This window comes from Diceros bicornis, chromosome 32, assembly GCF_020826845.1.
Source record: "Diceros bicornis minor isolate mBicDic1 chromosome 32, mDicBic1.mat.cur, whole genome shotgun sequence".
Taxonomy (NCBI): domain Eukaryota; kingdom Metazoa; phylum Chordata; class Mammalia; order Perissodactyla; family Rhinocerotidae; genus Diceros; species Diceros bicornis.
In genome coordinates this window covers 6,554,567-6,566,691 of record NC_080771.1, presented here as the reverse complement: position 1 = coordinate 6,566,691, position 12,125 = coordinate 6,554,567, and the positions used below count along the sequence as shown (strand labels likewise).

The 12,125-nt window shown below is 33.4% G+C and overlaps 1 protein-coding gene across 12 annotated transcripts in view; it reads right to left on the bottom strand.

Annotated features, from left to right (window-relative positions):
• Positions 1-12,125, bottom strand: part of CHD9 (chromodomain helicase DNA binding protein 9) — a 226,208-nt gene that overhangs the window by 42,856 nt on the left and 171,227 nt on the right. For all 12 annotated transcript variants that reach the window (XM_058527805.1, XM_058527807.1, XM_058527806.1 and 9 more), the window contains 3 exons: positions 7,204-7,314; positions 2,204-2,400; positions 1,546-1,745 (listed from right to left, as the gene is read on the bottom strand). In XM_058527805.1, coding sequence (XP_058383788.1) covers positions 1,546-1,745; positions 2,204-2,400; positions 7,204-7,314 — 508 coding nt within the window. The remainder of the gene's footprint in view (positions 1-1,545; positions 1,746-2,203; positions 2,401-7,203; positions 7,315-12,125) is intronic.

Below are 12,125 nucleotides of genomic sequence, written 5' to 3'. Positions count from 1 at the left end.
TGTTGAGGAAACTAGAACTTTTGCCTGTAGGATTTATCAAGCTTAATGTCTTAATTTTTCTTTTCTTTATTGACATATATGTGGCGTTTCAAGAAGAAAGAGTGAGATTATATTTGTATGAATCTTCCATCTTTACCAGAAGTCAGCTCGTGGCATTAATTTCATTGCCTCCTATTAAGAGAGGCCTCCAATGACCACCCTAATCTAAAACAGGCGCTTTCTGCTGTTCTCTATTTCAGCAGTTTATACTTCACCATACTTATCAGAATCTGCAATTATTTAACTAATTTATCTACTTTCTTTTTTTTTTAAACTTTTTTTTTTTTAATAATTTTATTTATTTATTTTTTCCCCCAAAGCCCCAGTAGATAGTTGTATGCCATAGCTGCACATCCTTCCAGTCGCTGTACGTGGGATGCGGCCTCAGCATGGCCGTAGAAGCAGCATGTTGGTGCGCGCCCGGGATCCGAACCCGGGCCGCCAGCAGCGGAGCGTGCACACTTAACCGCTAAGCCACGGGGCCGGCCCTCTACTTTCTTATTACGTCTGTCTACCTGGCCAGAATATAAGGTTCATGAGCTCAGGGATCTTGTCTATCTTGTTTCTTCTTATCTTCCCAGCACCTTGCACAACAAGCACATAGCAGGCACTTAACAGATATTTGTTGATTAAATAGAAGAAAATTTTAACACAAATTTAAGGGCATAGTAGTTTTTTTTATCTTTATAAAAAATTCAATTATTTTATGCTATAAAAAAGTTATGCAGAGAAGAACGTTCTGTTAGCAAGGCTGTGGAGAAAAAAGTACTTGTATATACCTCTGACATGATTGTAAATTGGTATAGATACATTGGACAGCAAATTATTTTTGAAAATTTGAAATGTGTAACAATGTGTCCCATACTTTAATATATAAACTAATTGCTGAGGAATTTGTCAAAACGCAGATTTTGATTCAGTAAGTCTGAGGCCTAAGATTCTGCATTTCCAAGAAGCTCCAAGGAGATGCTGATGTTGTTAATCCAAAGACCACATTTCAGGTACTAAGAATGTATATATGCTGTACCTCAACAACTCCATTTCTTGATATTTACTTTAGTGAAAGATTTATTCATGTGCACAAGGAGGAATGTACAAGGATCTTCACTGAAACTTGTTTTTTAATTGTCTAAAATTGGAAACGTCCTAAATGTGCACCATTAAAGGAGATATTAAATAAATTATAGAATATCCATACTACGGACTACTAAGCAGAAGTTTAAGAAAGAGATAGAGCTATATGAAGACAGATGGAAAGACTTCTAAGACATATCATTGGGTCAACAACTTGCAAACCGAAATATATTTGATAACAATACATATAACCCACCAAATTGGTAATGAATATACCACTGGTATATTCTGAAGTTGGAACTTGAATTGAGAGTGAAAATTAAGGTTCTTTAACATTATCTGTAATGCTTTAATATTTTACAGGGGAATATGTTAAGTATTACTTATATAACTAAAAATAAATTTAAAAGGAAAACAAAAGAACATTCTTACCTAGATGATTTTGTAGCTCTCGTGTCTGCCCATCTTCAGTTGGAGTAATGAGATCCCATATGAAGCCTTTAATTTTCTCATCTCCTCGGTAGTGAACAAGGCAATATGCTAAGAGGGCTCGGCAAATGATTTCTACATCATGCTCGTTTAGCTGCCTTTTAAAACGGCCATGAGACAGAATCTCTCTCCATCGACCCCATCTGGTTAAAAAAGGTATGTTTACATTAATATTGAGTCAAGTTCTAGAGATAAACATAACTCATGGATAAAAGGCCCGAAAATTGCAAAGAACACATTTTGTCATTAATAGGATTTGCCTCATAAAGTTTTTCCCCCATGAGTAAAATGCAGAGCCATGGTATAGTAATTTCAAGGATATTTTATTCAATAATGGATAACAATATTATCCATTTTGTATTACTGAATATGCAAATTTGAGAACAAGGAGTTTGACTTTAGTGCGACATTTATAATTTAAAAACTTAAGGCTATCCCATCATTCTGCTATTAAATCTGCGTTACACATAGAAATTCAGGGTATTTTAAAAATAGATTTTAATGATTCTAACAAATAAAAACTATACTAGAATATAGCATATGTTTCCTGTAACTTTATATACCAGACTACTTAAAATAAACATTAAAAACAATATTTTACCCATAAACTAGCAGATTTTTCTCTACTCTAAAGCATTCGGTTCTTCCATAGCCATTAGAACGGTCACAGGGTCTCCGGAGTTTGGGCTTTTCATCTCCTTCACTTTCAGCTTCAGACAATTCAGCCAGTTCATCTTTTGTGGCACTAAAGGGTCTTGTCTGCTTCCTAATTCTTGGAGTGTCAATAACCAAGCTGTTCTGTAAAATTTAACAGCTATTACTTGAAGGTCTTTATTTTGTTTATAACAATGTTTTACATTTTCACGTTTCAAATTGTACAAACAATAAAATAATTATAGAAAGCCAGAAAAAAGAAATTACTAACAATTCCACCAACCTACCAAATAAACTTAAAAATTTTTATATTCCTTAAAATCTTAATTACCATATACATATAATTTTATCATATTACAGTCACAGGATAAAAAGAATTTGGTATTTGGCTTTATTAATATAAAAATTATTGTGCTTCTACAATAACCATAAAATATATTTTTAAACTGAATTTATGCATCATAATTTTCTTTACCTAATTCATTCATAGTTTAATTTAGATTGTTTTCAATTTTTAAAATAACTAATGCTAAAGTAGATCTTTGTAAGCTAAATTTATCCTAAAGATAAATCCAAAAGAAGAGAAATACCTAGGAATGGAAATATTGGTCAAAGGATATAAATATTTTATAGATCTAGAAACATGTTTCAAGTGTGTTCCAAAAGAACTATATTACTATACAAAAAGCAAGGTAATAAGTGTATGAACCTCACTATATTCAATATAGTTTAATTCATTCAAAATGACTTAAGTTGACACGCTTTTCATCTTTATTGAGAAATTTCTCTAAGTTAGGCACTATATTGTGGGCTGTGGATATAAAGATGAGTAAGACAGCTTTCTGCTCATAAGAAATCTGTAGTCTTGAGGGTCAGACTAATGTGTAAATAAATAAATGCTATTCAGGATGAAATATTTTATGATACACGATGAGTACAAAGGAAGTCCAAGGAAGCTTTACAAAGTAGTGACACCAGAAAGAAATCTTCAAGAGTAAGTAGTTTGCTAGGCAGCCAAGGAAGAGACGGCATTATAAGCAGACGAAAGAACAAGGGGCCTGAAATGGCATTAGATGTTTAGGAAATGTTCAAGTCCTAGAGCAGGAGAGGTAAAGTGTAGGAGAGGAAGGTCCATGAAGATCCTGCTATACCACAGTATGTATACAGTGCATCAGATTTAAGGGAGTATATGATGTTAATATGTCTTATTACCGGTGAGATGAAGGTGATGTTAATATTCTTGGCCAAGTTTCTCCACTGTAAAGTAATTAGTTTTCCTTTTGTAATTAATAAATATTTTGGAAAATATACTGTGAGAATATGTAAAAAATTTTGTTTCTCCTTGAATTTCACTCACTAATTTTATTTATTTATTTATTTTTCCCCCAAAGCCCCAGTAGATAGTTGTATGTCATAGTTGCACATCCTTCTAGTTGCTGTATGTGGGACGCGGCCTCAGCATGGCCAGAGAAAAGGTGTGTCGGTGCGCACCCGGGATCCGAACCTGGGCCGCCAGCACCGGAGTGCGAGCACTTAACCGCTAAGCCACGGGGCCGGCCCTCACCCACTAATTTTAGAATTCATTGATGGATCTTTTCTGCTACGATTATTACTATGGTGGATTAATGCTGATTTTCTGTTTCCCTTTTTCCTCTACGTTTATTAATTGGTATTCTTCTGTAAGAAAGAGTTGTCCCTTTTCGCTTGTCCCAGTCTCTTAAAAAAAGAAAAAGAGGGGGGCTGGCCCGGTGGGGCAAGTGGTTAAGTGCGCGTGCTCCGCCGCGGCGGCCCGGGTTCGCCAGTTCGGATCCCAGACACGCACTGACGCACTGCTTGTCAGGCCATGCTGTGGTGGCGTCCCATATAAGTGATAAAGTGGAGGAAGATGGGCACGGATGTTAGCCCACGGCCAGTCTTCCTCAGCAAAAAAAAAAAAAAAAAAAGAGGATTGGCAGATGTTAGCATAGGGCTGATCTCACAAAAAAAAAAAAAGAATTGTATTTTTTCTTGAGTAAATTTCCAAATGTCTTTTGTTCATCTTTTGAGATTTTGATGTATTCTGATCCACTTGTATTAGCTTTTATATAATAAAAATATTAACTTTCATATACACTTCTGCTACAAATAGTCTCATCAATCTGAATGCACCATTACATAATTTTTAGTCTTACATATTTGAATATGCTGATCATTTCCTTTACGATTTTTTTCTAATTTAGAATGTTTTCCCACCCAATATCCAATAAAACAGAAATCTAATTTTTCTATTTTTCCATGCTTTGATTCAAAAAAATAAAACTTTTTATCACAAATTGGAGTTTACTTGGTATAGAGTATATTATAATGTTTCCCCCAATGCTAACTCAACATCCTAATCGCAATTATTAAATAATCCTTTTTTCTCTAACACTATTTGTTAAAATCTTATAATTTGATCTTTTTCTGTTCTTATTCTATTCTTTGCTCTTTATATCTTTCTCTCAGTATCAAATTATTTAAATTATGGTTCCTTTATAATATATTAATATAGTTTTATATTTTTACAAATAGTAAGTAATGCTAGTCTGTCTTCATTGTACTCCACTTCCAGAAAAATTTTGTTTTTTTAACAAAGTATAAATTAGAAAATGTAATGTTACAAGTATTAAATGACTATATACTCTATTTATAAAATCCTTAACTCCTTAGGATAATCTACAAGGCCCTATTGATTTGACCCACATCTATGGTCTTTGATCTTACTTATCACCACTTTCACTAACTCCCTACATTCTGCCACAATGTCATTGCTATTTCTGGAATACAGCAAGCTTATTTGGACCAAGGGCTCACTGCCATTCCCTCTACCTTGAGAAAGCTTTTTCCTCATGTTTTTACATTGTTGGCTCTTTCTCAACATTCAAGTCTCAGCACAAATGTCCCGTCACAGTGACCTCCCTTGACAACTGTACCTAATGCTATCTCCTCCAGGCATTCTCTTCCATCTTACTGTTCTGTTTTCTTCACTCTCTGAAATTATCTTATATATTTGTTTACTTCTGTCTTACCCACCAGAATTCATAAGCTCTGCAAAAGCAGGCGTTTATCTGTCTTGTTCATATTAGTCACAATGTGAGAGCGGTGTCTGGCTCAGAGTGTGCTCTAGCTGGACCCATAGTGTAAATGCATATGAGTGCCTGTGTACCACTAACATATACTTTTGAAAAATCATAAACAAAGATCATACTACAAGTATTGTTCTACATCTCTCTCTTAAAATTTAACTGTCTTGGAGTTCTTTCTATGTCAGTACATAGGGATCTACATAATTATTTTTACTTATTGCATTAGATAGTATAGATGTACCATTCCTCTATCATAAGAGATTTAATGAGTTTCTAAATTTTTTTAGAACAAAAAATGTGACAATGAGCATCACTGCACTAAATTATAATGGTACATGTGTGATTACTGCTATAGGACAGATTCCTAAGAGTGCACTTAATATTCTTTTTTTTTTTTTTTTTGTGAGGAAGATCAGCCCTGAGCTAACATCCATGCCAATCCTCCTCTTTTTGCTGAGGGGGACCAGCCGTGAGCTAACATCTATTGCCAATTCTCCTCCTTTTTATCCCCAAAGCCCCAGTAGATAGTTGTATGTCATAGTTGCACATCCTTCTAGTTGCTGTATGTGGGACGCCGCCTCAGCGTGGCCGGACAAGCGGTGTGTTGGTGTGCGCCCGGGATCTGAACCTGGGCCACCAGTAGCAAAGCGTACGCACCTAACTGCTAAGCCACCGGGCTGGCCCCGCATTTAATATTCTTGACCATTCATTCTTCCAGGAGAACTTCAGATATTGTCTGGTTATGAAAAAACTAACGTTTTGATTTGGGTTGCATTTCAATATTTATAAACTAACTCTTAAAATATGTAGTTTTTTTCCTTTCCAATTGACAAATCTCCCAATTAAATTTGGTAATTCACTTTACTGAAATCATATGTATCTTTCAGGAGGTATACCCCTAAGTGTTCGCTTTTTTTTTCTACTGTGAAGTAGATCTCCTCTTCCACTATATTTTTCTACTTCTGTTAACACCAATATTTAGGAAGGCTAAATGGCGTATTTATCATCTATCCAGTTAATTCACTAAACTCACTTATTAATTTTAATAGTGGTTTGCAGATTCCATTGTCATTTTAGGCATGCAAACATGCCATTTGCAAATAATGATATTTTCATAAATATCTTTTCAAATTTATTTGTTTCATACAGATTTACACATATTTCAAAAATACATGAAAAATAGTAGATTATGTAGGCTAGTGGCATTATTTCCCATTATAAAGTTTTACATTTTAAAAGGCTATCTAGTAAAATAGATCCCACGAATCAGTGCTTAATACAAAATTCTTTTAATCATTTAGCAGTTATTCTGATAGTAGGTAAGGCTCACAGTGATTCCTATATAATTATTAGACAGGTGTCTTATGAAGTGAACAGTTATCAGTGAACAGAATATCAGTTCTATGAATTCTATTTTAGCTTTGTGGCCCTTTCTTCCTTAGCTCTAAGGGAAGTTTAAAAATGCCACTTTCTTGACTGCATTTTTTTTTTTGTTGCCTGTTTCATATTTGCGTTAATGGGATCTGACACAAAGAAAAAGTTAAAGAGCAAAATAAAACTAACTCATGATTTGAAGACATTTTAAAAATTAAAAAACATTATAATTTTAAGAACATAAATAACCAAAATTAAACTTTCTCTTTATTATCACCTATCATGATAGCTATCATAAGTATTAAATTGAAGCAGTGTCTGACTCAATATTGATCATTCTACTACCCCACATCAATGTATTTATGCAGATAAATTTATTTCAGTAAATACATAGTTGAACCTTTAAATATAAAAATATTACCGGAGTATCTCAACAAGTAATTTTTTTTAAAGGGAAAGAAATACTTACTCTGCCACTGATGGCGTCTATATCTATTTCTGCCTTTTTAGCCCATTTTTGCCAGAAGTTGGGATCATCTAAGGAAATGTCTGTCCGGTTTCCAGATGCCACAAAACTCGCCTGAAATACATAATGGCAGTTTTTCGAAATGTTTTGAAGGGTAGAGGAAAAAATCTATCAAAGTATATTTAAAACATTCTCTTCTCACATTTACCGTGGATAGAATTTGAATTCAGTATACACACATATATTCAAAGGATGTTTCAAATGCAATGGTCTGAAACATAGCACAGCATCTGCTTAAAGCCAAAAGGCTTAATGCCAGCATAGGCTGGAGTTTTAGAGGCAAAGCTACATAAGTTATTACTGTTGTTTAACTCTTACACTTTTAATTAGTAAGGATCAAATCTTTTTGGTCAAAAAACTACACAGGACACAGATAAGCTTTCTAGAAACACTACATAAATATAAAGAAATTAGGTTAGAATAAGAATTTTAACTGCTTGCCCTATACAGTCCATTTTCTGGTATACTCCTACTTTATTTCCAACACATTTTTATACAGATATAGCTCTAAAGAAAATGCAAAACAGAATATAATAAAGAAAAATGAATCACTGTATTTATTTTAAAAACTCTTTTCCTTACGACAAAAATACCACATAATCATTGTGAAGATTTAAGAAGTTACAGAAGACCAAAAGAAGAAAACATAAGTGATTTATTTTCTTAAATATTGTAGAAATTATAAAAATTTTCAGTTTGAACAAACTTTAGACATTACTTCAACACTGTAACTTATAAACTAATAACCATTATTTGCAACTTAAAGTTCCCAAAAATAGCTAGGCCACTTCAAAGAAAAGTCATCAAAGTAGTTTATAAAAATGAAATAAGCAGTGAAGATACATGATGCTTTAAGAAAAGAGCCTGAAAAATGCATGTTAACTCTTATAAGAATAAATGGAAGACTATGGTCACATAAAATGATTTTCAAAGGAGAATAAATGGCTTTAACATAATGTCTTAAATTTGATTATTTGAGATATAATCAAATGATAGAAATCTTCATTAAAAAACCCATCTTAATGAAATTTTAAAATGCAGAAAATTACACATTAAAAAGATGATAAAACTGTTACAAGCAAACAAGTCAGTTATGACATTCAAGATAACTGGAAGTTTGAACACTGGAAAACTGATATCAAGGAATTATTGTTAAGTTTATTTTTAAACGTGATAATAGTATTGTGGTTATGTTAAAGAAATCTTTATCTTTACAGATACATATGGAAACATTTATAGAGGTGATACTATAATGTCTAGGATTTGCTTTAAAATAATATGAAAGATGGGTAGGACAGTGATGAAACAAGTTAAACAGGACTTGATAACTGTTGAAGCTGGGTGATGAGTACACAGGTTTCATTATACTATTCTGTCTATATTTGTAGTTTGAATCTTTATAAAACATCTAAAAAAATGAGTAGGAACAAAATTAAAATCCTAAATGCCTCTTGTTGAACTTTAAGATTCTGTTCATGACATTGTTTACCAAGTAATAAGTACATTAATTCCAAACATTCTTTTGAGATTAGGTTATTAAGATTCTTGTATATATAGGAAGTGTTTATTATAAAATGTTTAAAAATGTGCATTTTGCTACCATATTTATGAAACAGAAGTGACAGAAATAAGTGCTTTAATGAAATGAGTTTAAATTCCTTTCTTTCTTGCTCTAAATTATAACTTTAATATTATGAAACCACTGAAAACAGTAATTTCTTATTTCTTTGAAATGAGTGTGGTAGGCTGAATAATGGCTCCCAAATATCTTCCTGGAATCTGGTAAATGTTAGTTTATAGGGCAAAAGGGCCTTGGCAGATGTGATTAAGTTAAGGATCTCGAAATGAAGAGATTAGTCTATATTATCCCACTGGGCCCTAAATGTAATCACAACTGTCCTTATAAGAGGAAAGAAGAGGAGATTTCACCGTAGAAGACGAAAAGGCTATGTGAAAACAGAAGCAGAGATCGGAATAACGTGGTCACACGCCAAGAAATGCAGGCACTCTTAAAAGCTGGAAGATAAGAAACAGATTCTCCCCTGGAGCCTCCAGAAGGAACCAGCCCTGATGATGGATTTTAGCCTGGGTAAGACTCATTTTGGACTTCTGACATCCCGAAATATAAGAGAATAAATCTGTGTTGTTGAAAGCCACTAAATTTGTGGTAATTTGTTACAGTGGTAACAGGTAATAATACAATGAGACATCTCTTCGTGATAAACCATATATTATAAAAACTTATATCCAACTTAAAAGAGCAAACGCTAACTGGTTTGACAAAACAAAAAGTAGATAGCCATCATCATCTACATACAAGTAGATGATGATAATTCATCAAAGTGGTATGAATGAGTATGAGGAACAGACATGGAACTATGCTCAAGTAATCCCTAAACTATGAGGGGACTTCAACTTGTTAATTCAGAAATGAATTTCTCATAACTAAAAACATATCATCATATCCATCTTTTCAAATCTTCATTAATATAAACTCATCAATTTTCAAGAACAGTGAAAAGTTTTATTTTGTACTATAGTTTGATTGATACATGCTTTTTGAGATTTAACCAACCTAGCAAATGAACATTTGCTTTACATGAATTGGAGAACACTTGCCATGAAAAACTGTGAAATATGAAAAGTCATTAAAAGAAAACAATTAGATTTTTGAAATATATTACTTTATGGTTGCTTACCTTAAAAAACAAATTCTATGTTACAATGGATAATCACTTTTATTCTGCTACCAGATGACTGTTTTTTTTTTTAAGTTTTTTTTTATTGATGCCATAATAGGTTATAACGTTGTGAGATTCTAGTTGTACATTATTATTTGTCAGTCACCGTATAAATGCGCCCCTTCACCCCTTGTGCCCACCCCCCAACCCACTTCCCCCTGGTAACCACCAAACTGTTCTCTCTGCTGTGTGTTAGTCTATATTCCACATATGAGAGAGGACATACGGTGTTTGTCTTTCTCTGCCAGATGACTGTTGATAATTAAAATAATTTGCCTGGAAGAAACTGTACTTCATGAATAAATAGCTTTTGTCATATTTATTATAAGAGAAATGATAAATTTATTTTTCAAATATTTCTAAATAATTCCAGATGCTATTGTTAATTGACATATAACCTATTTTCCAGATGACTTAGAAAATTCTCAAGGATTGTAACAATGGTTTAATGCCTACGGAAATGAGATAAATGTCTGTTGTGGAAGATGTCATCAAGTACAGGTTTATCGACTACGTTCAAATGTTAAATCTTAATATCCTAGTTCCTCAAAAAGCATTTTTCTTAAAGGGTACCCTTCAATCATTAAATCTCTTTATTATTTGCAAGAAAAGACTTTTAACTGGTGAAATCCATCTTCCTACAAGAGAAAGTATAGCAGGCGCTGTAGAAGGGGCTTAGAAATAAGCAATCCATCCAAAGCTTGATTCAGACTGTTTTGTTTTGTTTTTTGTAAATTAAGCAATTCAAAGTCTTTTGTTCTATAGCAAATTTAAAAAAACCAGACTTGAAACTTTTCTATGTCTAAGATCTCACTGATTGCCCTTATGAAAATCTCTCAAAACAAGGTTTAGGTGATATAACCACTTACAAATGAAGTAACCAATAATGATTTTTATTTGATGGATAGGTACTAAGTCTAAATAGTGTAGTGGAAAGAAACACAGATTGGAGTTACTTCAATTATCCAAACCACTGAAAAAAACTGTACATAGCTGAAGTCATTGGAAATTCCAGGAAAAAGTATAAAATACTATCAACTTCATGCCTTCAGTGCCATTATATAGTGGTGCCACATTCCACTATGCCAAATGCCCACTATATAATGGCATTCCCACACAACTATGGAAATGAACAAATTATAAGACAACCACAAGCAAATTCTCTGGACTCTCTTCAGCTATTGTGGTACCTCTTCAGTCAGCTCTCTTTTCAAATGTAACAACAGTTACTCCCTGGTCCGAGGACTTAAAATAGATATTTAAATACTTAAGTATGTCACATGCTTAGAGCACAGCTGGTTACGACTAGAATATACCTGAGTAATATATAGTAAAGTAGGAAAAGCCAAGCATGATTATTATGCTCTCCTATTTAAAGACAAAAAAGACTCATAAAGGTTAATTGTCTAAGATCACTCAGTTTATGATTCTGAACTCAAACCTTGGTGTTCTGACTTACCAAGATTATCCTTAACACTATAAAGGAGGAAGCCTGGAATCACCTATGGTCATTAAATGCTTTGCATACGCCTACATTAATTAAAAAAAAAACAAACTTAAGGAGAATATCTCTATGCTTAGCCTAACCAACAAAGGCAATCACTATGACTAATACTTTTTGATTAACTCAATTTCAGGCATGAGGGAAAAAATATCTGTACATAGTGTGTCAACAACTTGGGTAAAGTCAAGGAATCCCAAGTAAACAGGATTTCTCAGGAAAGTAGCTGGAGCCAGGGTATATCTACCCAATCGTGACTAGTTTTAGTTCTCAGTCTTATACTTTACTTCTGCAGTATTCCTTTTGTTCCCACAATACTTTCTTCTGATTTATCCTCTATTAACTCCCAAATCTATATCTGTATCCTAGGCAACTCTCCCGGACATCTCTACTTGGATGCCCTGTAAATGCCACAAATACAACAGCTCCAACATTTTATTTTCTCCACATGAACTTCCTTCTCTCGCATTCTCTATCTTACTTAATGACACCATGACCCTCCTAGCTACTTGAGTCAGAAACCTTCAAGTCATTTTTGATACCTCCTTCCACAAATTTCTAACTGGTCATCAACTTCTGTTGATTCAAGTGGGTCTCTACTACCCTGGTTCACTCATCATCAT